The 12363-nt window shown below is 38.0% G+C and overlaps 1 protein-coding gene across 1 annotated transcript; it reads left to right on the plus strand.

The window, feature by feature from the left end:
* Positions 1–839: 839 nt before the first annotated feature.
* On the plus strand, positions 840–11465 carry FUNDC1 (FUN14 domain containing 1; the record flags this gene model as incomplete). Its single annotated transcript, XM_010143879.1, has 4 exons — positions 840–996; positions 2864–2939; positions 9234–9362; positions 10831–11465. Coding segments are annotated over 4 exons (440 nt in total), but the record flags the coding sequence as incomplete, so codon positions are not given.
* Positions 11466–12363: the final 898 nt, after the last annotated feature.

The raw sequence follows: 12363 nt of genomic DNA on the forward strand, positions 1-12363 counted from the left end.
TTTCGTGTGTTGTGGACCAGAAACACAAGTGTCTGTTCTTGGCTTATTAGCGTGTGCTAATGTCTGGCCCTCTGAGGAAAACACTAGGCCAGAAGTTCTTAATCTTTTGAAGTTTTGATCTGTTCAAAAGAGAAGTGTGTTTTCTTATAAGTTAGACTTGTTTCACATTACTCAGGAACATAAAAACACTTGTAGTAGGTCAGATGAAAGCCCAGCATCCTGTGAGTCCATCAACTGAAAGATTCAGCAGGGTGAGCATGTGCTGAGACTTTCTCAGAATGTTTTTTGTTATTTTCAGCCCAGGACCTCCTTAGCCATGATTGTTGTCTCTCTGTCTGATGGGCCTTGGTGGACTTACTTTTCTTCCTCCCTTTAACTTGTCTCGTTGATATTTAAGTCCACATCAGCTTTTGGTATCTACGGCGTCTTTCAGTGAGCTGTTCCACAGGTTAACCAAGGGGTGAGGGGTGATGGAGAGGAGAGCAAGACTTTTTTTGTGTGTGTGTGTGTTGAACCAGAGACCTGGCAGTTTCATCTGATACCTCTAGATTCCTGTTCTTGAACCAGTAGGAGACTCCTATTCACCTTTTCAGTGCCAGTCATGGATTTTATAGATTATACCTCCCCTGTAGTCTATCTTACCTTGAAGATTATGGCATAAAAATCTTAAAATCCTTTGTTCTCTGAGCTGCTGGACCACAGATATGCTGCAATTCAAACCGCTGGATTAGCCAGTTAATACCCAAAGCGGCTTTGTTAATGTTTGGGGTTTTTACATGGATTGTTAATTTACTGTAAATAACTGAGAAAATAACTTTGTTCTTTTTTTTCTTTTTAAGAACACGGAAGTGACGATGATTCCTATGAAGTGTTGGATTTAACAGAATATGCACGACGTCACCATTGGTGGAATCGTGTGTTTGGCCGGAATTCAGGACCAATTGTAGAAAAATATTCTGTAGCTACCCAGATTGTGATGGGCGGCGTGACTGGCTGGTGAGGGAGCATTGCTTTTCATAACTGCCCCAGACCTTTTACTGTCTTAGAAGATCTCTTTCCAAGGCTATCTGAAGCAGATAAATGTAGCTTTTCTAACGGGATTTCCTTTAGCATTGATCAAGATTATTCATGTGTGAACAATTTCTTAACTCACTCTGACTCATCATTCTAAAGTGTTTTGTAGTACTGGTAAAACACCGGTTATCTAAGGGAATTTTTACCAGGATTTGGGAAGATGTTAGAGCTCTAAAAGTACAAGGAATAAACGTAAAATTACCACATGTAACTTGTTTGGATGGAAAAGCTTATTTCCTTATTCGTATAGATTTAGAAACCTAGTTATGATAGTATGGCTAAGACATGTTCTATAGGTAAAAGATAGGAAGAAAAAAAAGGGTGGCAGAATATACTTTTAATTAAAAGAGCCCTGTTTCATGGAGACTTTTTTCATCTAAATTCAGCCGGAGACATTTTGAACAAATTAACAGTCTGCTCTCCTATGAAGTGAAGAGAGATACCACAGTGTAGTTATGCTAAGATAATACATGGTGAAAGCTAGACAGTAAAAATGAGAACTGGAAAACGTGGCCACACCCTTAGCAGCTATGTCAAGGTATTTGATATTTGTCAAAGGTATTTGGATGCTATTTGTCTGTTTCAGTACTCTAAAAAATTGAAGTTCAGTGAAAAAGAACATTATGGTAGCACTGGAACCTTTAAAATAGAATTATGTGAGATTTGGAAAATGACATAGACTAAAAATGGAATTGCCATGTCCAGGCTCGGTACAGCTTTGAGGGAGCGTAGGCTTAGCTTTCAGTCTGATTTTTTAAATTTGCCTCTGTAGCCTTAAAATTATTTTCTGAAGTTAGATGTGTATACATAAACTCTGAAGCTTCTAGGGAATAGTTCGTCTGGCATTCATAAAAATTGGCTTCCAGAAAGATCTGGAAACTATATATTTCAGTATCTGTAGATGCATCTATCTCTGTGTGTGTATTCGTGTATGTAAATATGAGTTCACTGTTCATATGCAGGGGGAAAAAAGTTCCCCTCTGTGTGTGGGCTGGTGGGGAGGCAGGTCAGACACCAGCAGAGTTGCCGAGAGAAGTTACGGAACCATCAGCCTTGGAAACATTCAGTGCGTGCCTGAGTTAGGACCCTGAGCAACCTGGTTTAGCTTGGGGGCTGGACCGGACTTTGCAGCGGGAAGGTGGCTGAGCTAGATGACCTCCAGAGGTCCCTTCCTGTTCAAACCATTCTGTGATATCAATATCTCTGCTGTTCTCTATTTGATGTGGGAGTGTTTGGGAACTGCGAGCAAGATAATTAATTTTCTGGTTGCTTTCATCCGTTACAAACAGACTAAGGCCACGTCCCCGTGGAGGGGCCCCGCTGATTTTAACTCTTGTGGAAGGGATGTAACTTCTTTTTACCTGAGATATTTAAGTTATGGGTTGTGTAGTTAATATAAATGATGGCATAATATATTTATGGTCCACTTGGGAACAGTTATAATGGCACTTTAGTATTATTACACCGTGCTTTATTAACGTGCTACATCTAATAGCAGCACGCAGCTTTTGTGTGTAGACAGGGCCTGGAGAACTCAAGCTTACTTTAAAGAGTCCATCAGACAGCTCTGAACTAGCAACCATTACTCCTGTTGTCTTGTGTTAGACATCGTTAATTAAATATTGTTTGTATTAAATAATCTGAATTTACGATATTAAAGTGTGAATTGATACATTTGCTTTGTTAAATGAAAAAATAGTAATAGCTGTAGTCGGGAATTTGGGAGTGTGGCATTGTTCAGCAGACAACTTCATTGGACTGGGTTTTTGTTTTGTTTTGTTCTCCTAAGGTGTGCGGGATTTTTGTTCCAGAAAGTCGGAAAGCTTGCAGCAACTGCAGTAGGTGGTGGCTTTCTTCTGCTTCAAGTATGTAGCATTTCGTGCTTTGTAAGTTGGCAAATGTGATTTAATAAACAACAGGAAAAACACAGCTGTTGAGTAAAATTTAATTAGGAAGGCTGCTTATCTGCTTCATCTTTTTTACCCTTATCAGCCAAAAACTTACATTTCAGCTGGAATATTGTGTACAGAAGAGACATTTCTGAAAATCAGTGGTAAATCAGAATCTACTCTATCCTGTAAAATAATTTGTTGTAAGCCAAAAGAAACCTCTGTGGAGCAACCGAGATACTTTATGTGATTCAGTATTGCCAGAGTAAGGAACTGCCTGTAAACCTGTGGTTAGGGAGATCAAGGAATTTAAGCCGTGTTTATTTTAAATAGGTTTGAGAATTTTAGCAGTGCTTTAAAAGTAGGCTTCTCTGGCAGTTGCCTGGAAGGCTTGCTCTGGTGCCATTACAAACCCCTGTGTTTCTCTTTTCTCCCCATGCTGTATTTACTAGTTATATGTGTTGAACCTCTGTAGCTTTGCTGGTTTCTGATAGCTTCGTTGCATTCCTCTGTTCAATTGGATTTCAAGTCCAGAATTTTTTAATTATGTTATCTGGCACAACTGTTTGCATTTTTCATCAGACATTGTGGTTAGGAGAGGACATATTTAAAAAAAAAACCAAAAACTTTAAATTAGATCACAAAACTTGAAGTGAAGGAGAATTTCACATATCCTGTAAGATGCCAAGTAATTCTTAATTTCCTGACATTTTTCATGTCTTAATACCTGTAAGCTTGTCGTTTTTTCCTGAAGTCTTCCTAGAGGAAGCAGGCTCATGCCTGCTTAGGTTCAATAATACACATTTTCTGAGTCAGGATGTTAAAGACACCTATATATTTATTCTTTCCAACATCACCCTGGAGGATTTCTGAAAGGCTTGTATCCCACTTGCAGTGGTTCCTCTGGTTGTAGTGGCTGTTGCAGTCAACCACCGACCAGGAGAGCTTGGGTACCAGCTCTGCTAGCTGCTGTGTAACGCATCACCATGTCACAGCTGTGTGAAGTGCTCTTCCTTCCTCCCTGATCATGTTCTCTACTGTTTGGGTTTGTTTTCTTTTTAAACCCCATGCTAAGCATATAACTGAACTGCAGCACTCTACATGAGAATGTGTGCTTCTGAACTAAACAGTTTAAGGTGTTTTCAACAATTATAAAGTGTATTTTATTTTAATTACTCAAAAGCAAGCATCAGCCCCAGTGTAAGAAGTCAAAGAGAAATTTGATACGATGACTTAGGGATGAATTTTACAAAGGTGTTGGATCTGAAATGGTTTAGAATCATCCAGATGTAAATTTTTGGCAAAATGTGCTATGCCATCCAGTGAATCAATTTGATGGAGTACTCTGGTCTTCTTTAGCTCATAATGTGTATTTCTGGATCATGAGGGAAGAATTAAATCTTTAAATATATATATGCGTGTGCAGGGGATCTTGAAGTACACATTGTCCTTTTCATGTAGTTGACCTAAAGATTTGAATCTCTCTTTCCGTGTTGTATGCTGTTGGTCTCAATTCTTTTAATGACGATTCTTATCTAAATAAGACTGGGGAGCCTACAGAACAGAGGGCTGGCGTCCAGGGCTAGCAGGCAGAATGTTGCCTGCAGGTGCCTTCATTACTCCTTCTGACTACAGGAAGCTAGAAAATTAAAACTAGTCAAAGGAAAATAGAAATTGCTTAAAAACACATTACTTGGGCAGTATTTTTGCTTGTTGAGCTGTGAAGTTTGGGGAGCTTTCTTGTACAAAATTAGATTTGCCATGTGTTTGGGTGTCATAGTTGATTTAATTTACAGTGTATCTGAAAAGGAATATTGTCGAAGAGGAAAACGAGTTGCTTATTTTGACTGAATTGTCTGTATCTTTAATTAAGTAAGGTTAGATTTTCTTGGAAGGAAATGAAGTAACTGCCTTGGTCTTTGATTTTAATTCAAAGCGTTTTTCATTTTAAAGCTGAGTCATAAATTCTATAGAGTAATTACATTTCTGTAGTCATTAATTTTTTCATTTAAAGATCACACCGTGATTTTAATTCCCTATGAATACGTGTTTGCACTTCTCCTGAGTGGGCAGAGAGGATTTTAGCACATGACTAGAAACCTCCTTTTTATCAGTAAATTTCTCTGAAGTTGCAGATTTCTTTCAGTTGTCGGTTGCAATATTGACATTATAATTACGTGCTAAAGCAAGAAGAGGAACTACAGGAGGCAAGATTCTTAGCCCATTCAGTGAAACATTTCAGTCCTGAAATTAAAAAAAAAAAAAAGGCTTTTTTTTTTTTCCAGCGCGCGATGACTTCATCTCAGGACTAGTAGAAGTGTCAGTTTGTACAAGAAGCAGAAAAGATTTTTTCAGATTTTTGTAAGTGACCTAGAAGCTTTTCCGTCTTAATACAGGTTAAATGAAAAGTAGTCTGAGGAAGAAAATAAAAATGACCATAAGGAATTTGCGTTATCACATCTTTGTGCTGGATAGTTCAACAGCTTAATTTGATTAATTATCCTGTATTGAAATAGATGTAGTTCTTTAAATATTCTGATATTGGGCCAATACCCGTGCACTATATTGAGGAAAATACAGAATCATAACAAGCAAGGGATTTTCCTTTTACAACTTCTAGTTTATACAGCACAGTTTAGTGAAATCCTGAAGATTAGGGAAGTACGAACTTGTGTTTCCGCTGTAGTGAATTAGTTAAAACAATTGTTCTTAATGAGCAGCTGTTCTTTCTGTGTTTTTAAACTCCTGTACCCGTAGTAATGGTTTCATTGCTTTTTCTCTGCAGTCAACATACAAACTGCAGGTTTTTCCGTTGTGTGTTGACTGTTACTTAATCATAAAATTGTATTTTTGTTCAGTTGTTTGTGCTTTCACTAATATTTTTTGCCTCATCCCATTAATGTGCCATGGATTAATTCAATTCTTCATTAAATTATTTTTTAACTTAAGTAAATCTTTGAAAACAACACAAAAAATTATTAAAAAGATATCCCTGGCTGTATATTGTACAGGTGTCTGTTGATACCGTGCGGTGATGGTGATGTGGCATCTCAGTGAAGAGGGAAGAGAACAATACGCTTCTGGGGGTGGGGTCTTAATAGGAAGGGCTTCTGTTCGGTTTTGTGTTGAATATCCCACTTGACCGTTGATGTGTGCCGACTTTGAGGGAACGTTCAGTGGAATAGCCAAAGCAAATGGTAGTTGGAAGTTAGCCTTTGAAAGAAATACCACATTTCTGGCAGGTTTTGCCGTGAAATGGAGGGGCATTGTTCTCTGCCTTTGTAAACTGGAATAGTTCTACTGGTTACAGGGGAGCCGTGCCAGCAGATGATGGCTGAAGATAAAGCCTCTGCAGTTTAACTCTTAGAAACAAGTGTTGTATCTTTTCTCAGTCCCTCCTTGTCTTTGTATATCGAAGTTAGAGACTTGTCAGATCTGTTCTGGAACATGGTTGAGTGTGGTGGACGTTGCTACCTATCTAAATACCGGGAAATACCTAGAAGCGTGCGTAGCTTCTGTGTGCTGCGCGAGCAGCTGAGCTCCGGGAGCTCACTTGTACCTCTGGGCTCGGTTGGGCTTTTTAAGTATGAGAGATTTTGTCCTTCAATAAATTAAAACTCTTTTGTCCCATCTTGCCATGTAAATTTTTTTGCTCTTAAACATTTTTTGCTCCTTTCTCGTAGTAATGTTTCACAGTAATGGAGTACTTGCACGCCTCTCCAGTATTACTCCCAAAATGAGGTCTTCCCTCTTAAGATTCTGTTTTCTTTGATTAGCATAGAGAAATATGCACACATTTTTAGTATTTCTGCATTGATGTGGTTTTTTGCAATTGTCTTTGTGGAAAAAATCCATTATTTTTTCAACGGTTCTGGAAGATCTTGAACCAAATTAAATTTTACTGATGTGGTATATATGAGAGAGATGTATATAATCACATTTTTTTTCCATTATCATGTATACACAACCCATGTTTCTTTAAGAATATATTTATGTGTGTAGACCTATATGACTCCCTAATATATATAAGTATGGAACTGATAATAGAATACTACTGTTTTGCTTTGTTATTGTAGGAACTGGGTTTAAAAATACCAGTGAACTGTAAGAATTTGTGTATGTAGATTTCCTGTTGTAAGCAAATAGGGGGTTTTATGAAGTATTGGGGTCTAAATTATGAAGCGTGTCTCACCAACACTCAAAAGCAGAACTTAAGATCTCTGCTACTAAGTTCAGGGGGAAAAGTAGTATAATTTTTATTGTGTAAACTGGAGTTTTGATAAAAACGTAAGCTGTACCTACTGGAGAGCTAAACAGAGCTTAGTTAAAAACTTACGCCTCATCTTGGTACTGTATGAGCTAATAAAAAAATATTCTTAAAGAAATGTTTCTTCTAAAGTCCATTTGCCTTTTTTTTTTTTTTTTTACAAGCAAGCAAATATGTTAGTGTTTCTTACATTGTTTTGGACTGGGTAGATCAGTCCGTGCGTAGTTTTCACTTTTATGAGTTAGAAGGCACCAATTCAGTGCTTGGGCCTTTATGAAGGTCTTGTGGTAATGTTGAATTCATAAATAAAAATTACCCTAGTGTGCAACATAGTTTTTTTCTTGATACATTGTCCAGTGACTGGATGTGCAACCCGTACAGCTTTAAAACTGGCTTCATGTTTTCATTCTCTGTAGACAGTCCTGAATTAGCTACCCCCGCGTAACATGAGTGCCCGTGTGGTTAAATGGTTTTATAATAGACAGGCAAGCTCCAAATTCGGAGGTGTGAAGTAAAGGAGAGTGGAATATTTAATAAGTTAATTTTGCATTTGTCCAGCAAATTGTTTCTTTTAAGTCTTGTGCAAAGATGGAAGCTGAAGTTTACTTTCTTATGTAGGTGGTCTTATAAGAGCTTCGTGTTGAGTTCAGACAAAATCTGTCTGACACCTGTTCCATTTTAGGGCTTTTTTCAGGGTCATTAAATTCTAGTTTGTGGTGAAATATGTTGCTTAATTATTGTGGCTGTGGTAAAACAAGCTAGATGGTCTAATTATAGTTCTTTCCACCAAATAACTAAGTGAAAGTCAAAATTCAGTGCCTGTGAGCGATGTGAAACATTTCTTTTTATGCCAAGCTTAATAAATTGTGTATTTCAGTATCTGTTCCACAGAAGTCATTGCGTGTGACTTCTATTTAGCAATTGCACCGTTAGCCTAGAATGCTGTTACATAAGTTATGTGAATTTGCCAAACGTGACCTTAAGAAGGACATGTGAAATCTCACTCTTCATAAAGAAGAGTTTTTGGATAGCAGTTGTTTACCTGTAAAGTTAGTGGTCTAAATCTGTTTGTCCTAGCAGTTAAAATAAGCAGTGATTCTTACTTTTTATTTATTTTTTTTCCCCCAAGGGTTTGTTTAAACTCTTCTCTAAAGCATGCTGCAATTGCCTGATTTTTTAATATTTTTTTTCCTTAAGCTATGATCTTAAAAACACATAAACATGTATTTCTGTCATGAATTGTCTCGTAGGACTGTCAATGTTGGTCAAGTAACAGAACAACTTAGTTTTTTCCAGGATCAAATCTTAGTAAGATAAATAAGGTGAAGGGTTGTGATGATGGTTAAATGTGCTAAAAATCTCATGGATGTTTTTTACTCTCAATCTCCCAAAATGTTTAAATTGGTATGAACAACCTCCCAAAATTTACATGTTTTGCTGATGTTACAGAAGTTGTGCTGGGCATGTTGATTTTCTACTTACTGGCTTTGTTTTGTAGAAAATGTGAGAATTCTCTAGTATCAAATACCTTTTTGTTGGACAGTTTAAATAATAATTTTTTGTATTTCTAAGGATGATTCTGATTAGCCCCAGATACCCTGTCACATATCAGAATTCCACAATTTTGAAAGAAGCTGAAATGAAACAGTTTTTTCGTTGTTATCCTATGGATGTGCTTTTCCTTTTACTTGTCAAAGTTACAGTAAATGCTGAAGAAAAACTCCATTATTTAATACTTTTATAACTCAAGAATAGAGAACTGGTGGAGTTAACAAGTCTACTGAACTTTGCCATTGCTTATTCTAATCTGAACTGCTGTTACTCTGGAAAATATGGGTTTGAACCCGAGTACTTGCTGTAAGTGGAACAGTGTCTTTTCCTGTATCTGTAATTAAAAAGAAAACAAAGGGGGGTGGTGTGTTTGGGAAGACTTCATAGGCACTGAGCTACTGTGGCTCAGAAGTGTTAACTACACCTCTACTAAATACCCTTTATTTTCCTAGATTGCTAGTCATAGTGGATATGTACAAGTTGACTGGAAGAGAGTGGAAAAAGATGTAAACAAAGCAAAAAAACAGTTAAAAAAGCGTGCAAATAAGGCAGCACCGGAAATCAATACTCTAATTGAAGAGGTAAGTCTAAGGTGATAAACTGTTCTCTACCAGCCAGTTTTTCTTACTTCTGCTGTAGGTGATGATTAGTTGAAAATGCAGGTGCAAAACTGGAGGGCGTCAGAAATGGTCTGGCTGTATATTTTCCTAAAGGTTATCAGATGGTGCTCTCTTATTCAGCTTTCTATCTTCTTCACTCTTAAATACGACACTCTGGCTTCAAAGTCAGTGTGTTCCTACGGCCGATACGGCGTGGGGACTGCAGTGCAGAGTCTTGGCTGTGAGGAAGCCAGTAAGGTCACAACACGGTAAAAGGTTGAGGGTGTTGTGGTTAAAATATGGAAGCTACAAACAAAATAACAAGTCTTAGACTGCTGATAACAAAATTACTTGGTTGGAAAAGACTGACCTTCCTTTCTGGAGAGAAGCTATAACTACTTTGTAACTGGAGTGGTGGGTTTTATCTCACTTTTATACAGTTTGAAGAGTATCTGTCTTCAGAATGCGTCAGTTACAGATGTTGAAAAGAGGCAGCCTGTGATACTGATCAGCAGCACTGGGGCTGCTGCATTCTTCAAAAGTCATTTGAAGACTTTTATTTAATCGTTTTAAGTATATTTAGCCCGGTTTTGCTTACTTTCACATTTCACACTGGCTATCTAAGTTTCTCAGTAACGGTGAATCCTGACTTGGAATGTGCTGCAGACAGGGTAAGAGCAGGGACACTAGCGCTCTGTAATTAAGAGTTTTGATATCGCAGATTTAACCTCTGTGGAGCTGCACACAGGTTGATTAACATTACCTTACATTTTTATGTGAAGTGGAAGTTCAAGAGAGAACTTCTAGGGAAGTTTCTTCTATACCTATATGGTTTTTCCTTTATTTTTTTCTCAGATTATATTACTTTCTTCTAATTGTGTACTAGTAGCCAATCTGCAGTGCTTGAAGTGAAGGAGTTATGAAATAACACATTTGATATAATGTGGTGTTACTTCATGCAGTGTTGTACACAAATGTCATACATAAGTGGTTTTTGTAGGATTGTTAGGAAGCTGGCTCATGATGAAGTGTATTTATTTTCCAATGAACTAGTCTTCTAAAAAACAGTATTATTTTAAAAACTTCTTTCATGTGATCAAAATTGAAGTCATGGTGGTGCCGATGCTTTTTTGTCAAGGGAGTTTGTCTTGTTTTAATCAAAATAAGAGTGATACTGGCATGAAATTGCTACGACAATGCCTCTGCATTTTGACTTCTAAAATGCTAACTGTGTTTTACATATATTGCTACAGGCAGCCAAGAGTCGGTTTTCACTCCATTGGTGCTGGCAGTTGCCACTTAGCTTTGTATGTTTTCAAATACGTTGCTTCCTCCCACACCCCCCTCCATAATTTTAGTATTTTTGTTTCCAGGCAGTTGTGACAAGTATTAAATGCTGCGATCAGACACAAATAACTCAGTTCTTCACAAATATTTTTCTTCTTCTCAGTCAACAGAATTTATCAAACAAAACATCGTGGTGTCCAGTGGATTTGTTGGAGGCTTTTTGTTAGGCCTGGCATCGTAAGGACCTGAATTGTCTCCCTGATGGCATTCATGTCAGCAGAGAACAGCTGGGGTGACACACTGTCTGAAAGCAGCGTGGGTCACTGGGCCTTCCAGAGCAAGACGAGTGGACTAGCTAGACAGCTTGGAAGCTTTTACATTTCAGGCTTTTGCCTCTCAAAGCTTGGCAAAACTAGGATTTGCTGAAAAACTGTGCAGTGTGCTCGTTATAGCATTTCTGGGCAAAACTGGTTCATCTTCATCATGACTCTTTTTATCTATGACCTTTCAAGATCTAGCATTTTTTAAAATGTTATTCTTGGAATATAGATATGTAACCATACGGTAAGAAAGAAAGCTCCATTTCTATGTTTTCAGTTAAATATTGTTTATTCTAAATGTATTTTTCTTCATGCTGTAATAGATGGCATCAACGACTACATTATGTATATGATATTGTAGTTTTGGCCTCATGGCTGTCCGTGTTCTTTAGAAGTCACTGCAATAAACTATCAATCTGTAATACCTTTTTACAGAGTATCAAGTAGCAAAGAATCATGAGCTTATTAAAGGTGAAAATTAACTTTGACTCTGGCCTTTGTGTACATAGAGAATAAGAAAGTCTCATGTTTATAAGCCTGCAGGCAGCTGGTACAAATATTTGCAGAGATACTTGTGAGATTTGTGTGCTAACTAAAGGTATATGCATTATTTTTCCCAGACATGTAAACTCAGTGGTGACACACCGCAGTACCCAGATAACCACTGCAAGCGCAGACTGCACCGTGATCTGATGCCGAATTGTTCTACCTTCGGCAAACCAGGAAGGTGGTGTCAGACTTCAGTAGCTGGTGCCATAAAGAGCTGAGGCTCTCGTCTGAGCATTCTGCACGTGCCGGTGCTTTGTAGGTGTTGATGGGATGTTGTGCTCCTACACTCCGTTTTAGATGGAAGTGATACTCACTCGCTCACGCTCCACTCCCCAACTCAGACATAATTATTTTTTTTACAGTTGTCACTTCGTTTGACATTTCACTGTCTGTGAATGTGAAATGGAGTCTCTCTCACTCAGGCTCTGTTGGGTTCACGTGTCTGAACAACAACAGGGATTCACTGGCATCAGGGGGATGGATGTGAACTTCGGATATACGGGGCATGGGATGAACATCCATCAGCCAGGCTGCGTGTGAGAGGCGTTTGACGTACTAACCTCTTCCGTGTAGATTAGGGCATCTGTGGAATTCAGAGGTCTGTATTAAATGTTGGCTTCAGACACGCGTGCTTCTGGACGAGGTAAGTTATGAAGCACGCTATGCATATCTGCAGTTTAAAGGTTTAGTTAAGCTAAATCCCGTTAAAGACTTCTGAAAATAAAACTTAACACCTCTCCCCAAGCCAAACCCCCAAAACCAGGGAACATAAACGGCCACAAATAACGTATTAGTATCCTAAGATTTTGGTTTAATGTGAGTATCTA

The sequence above is a fragment of the Buceros rhinoceros genome, unplaced genomic scaffold (genome assembly GCF_000710305.1).
Source record: "Buceros rhinoceros silvestris isolate BGI_N320 unplaced genomic scaffold, ASM71030v1 scaffold38369, whole genome shotgun sequence".
NCBI classification, from domain to species: domain Eukaryota; kingdom Metazoa; phylum Chordata; class Aves; order Bucerotiformes; family Bucerotidae; genus Buceros; species Buceros rhinoceros.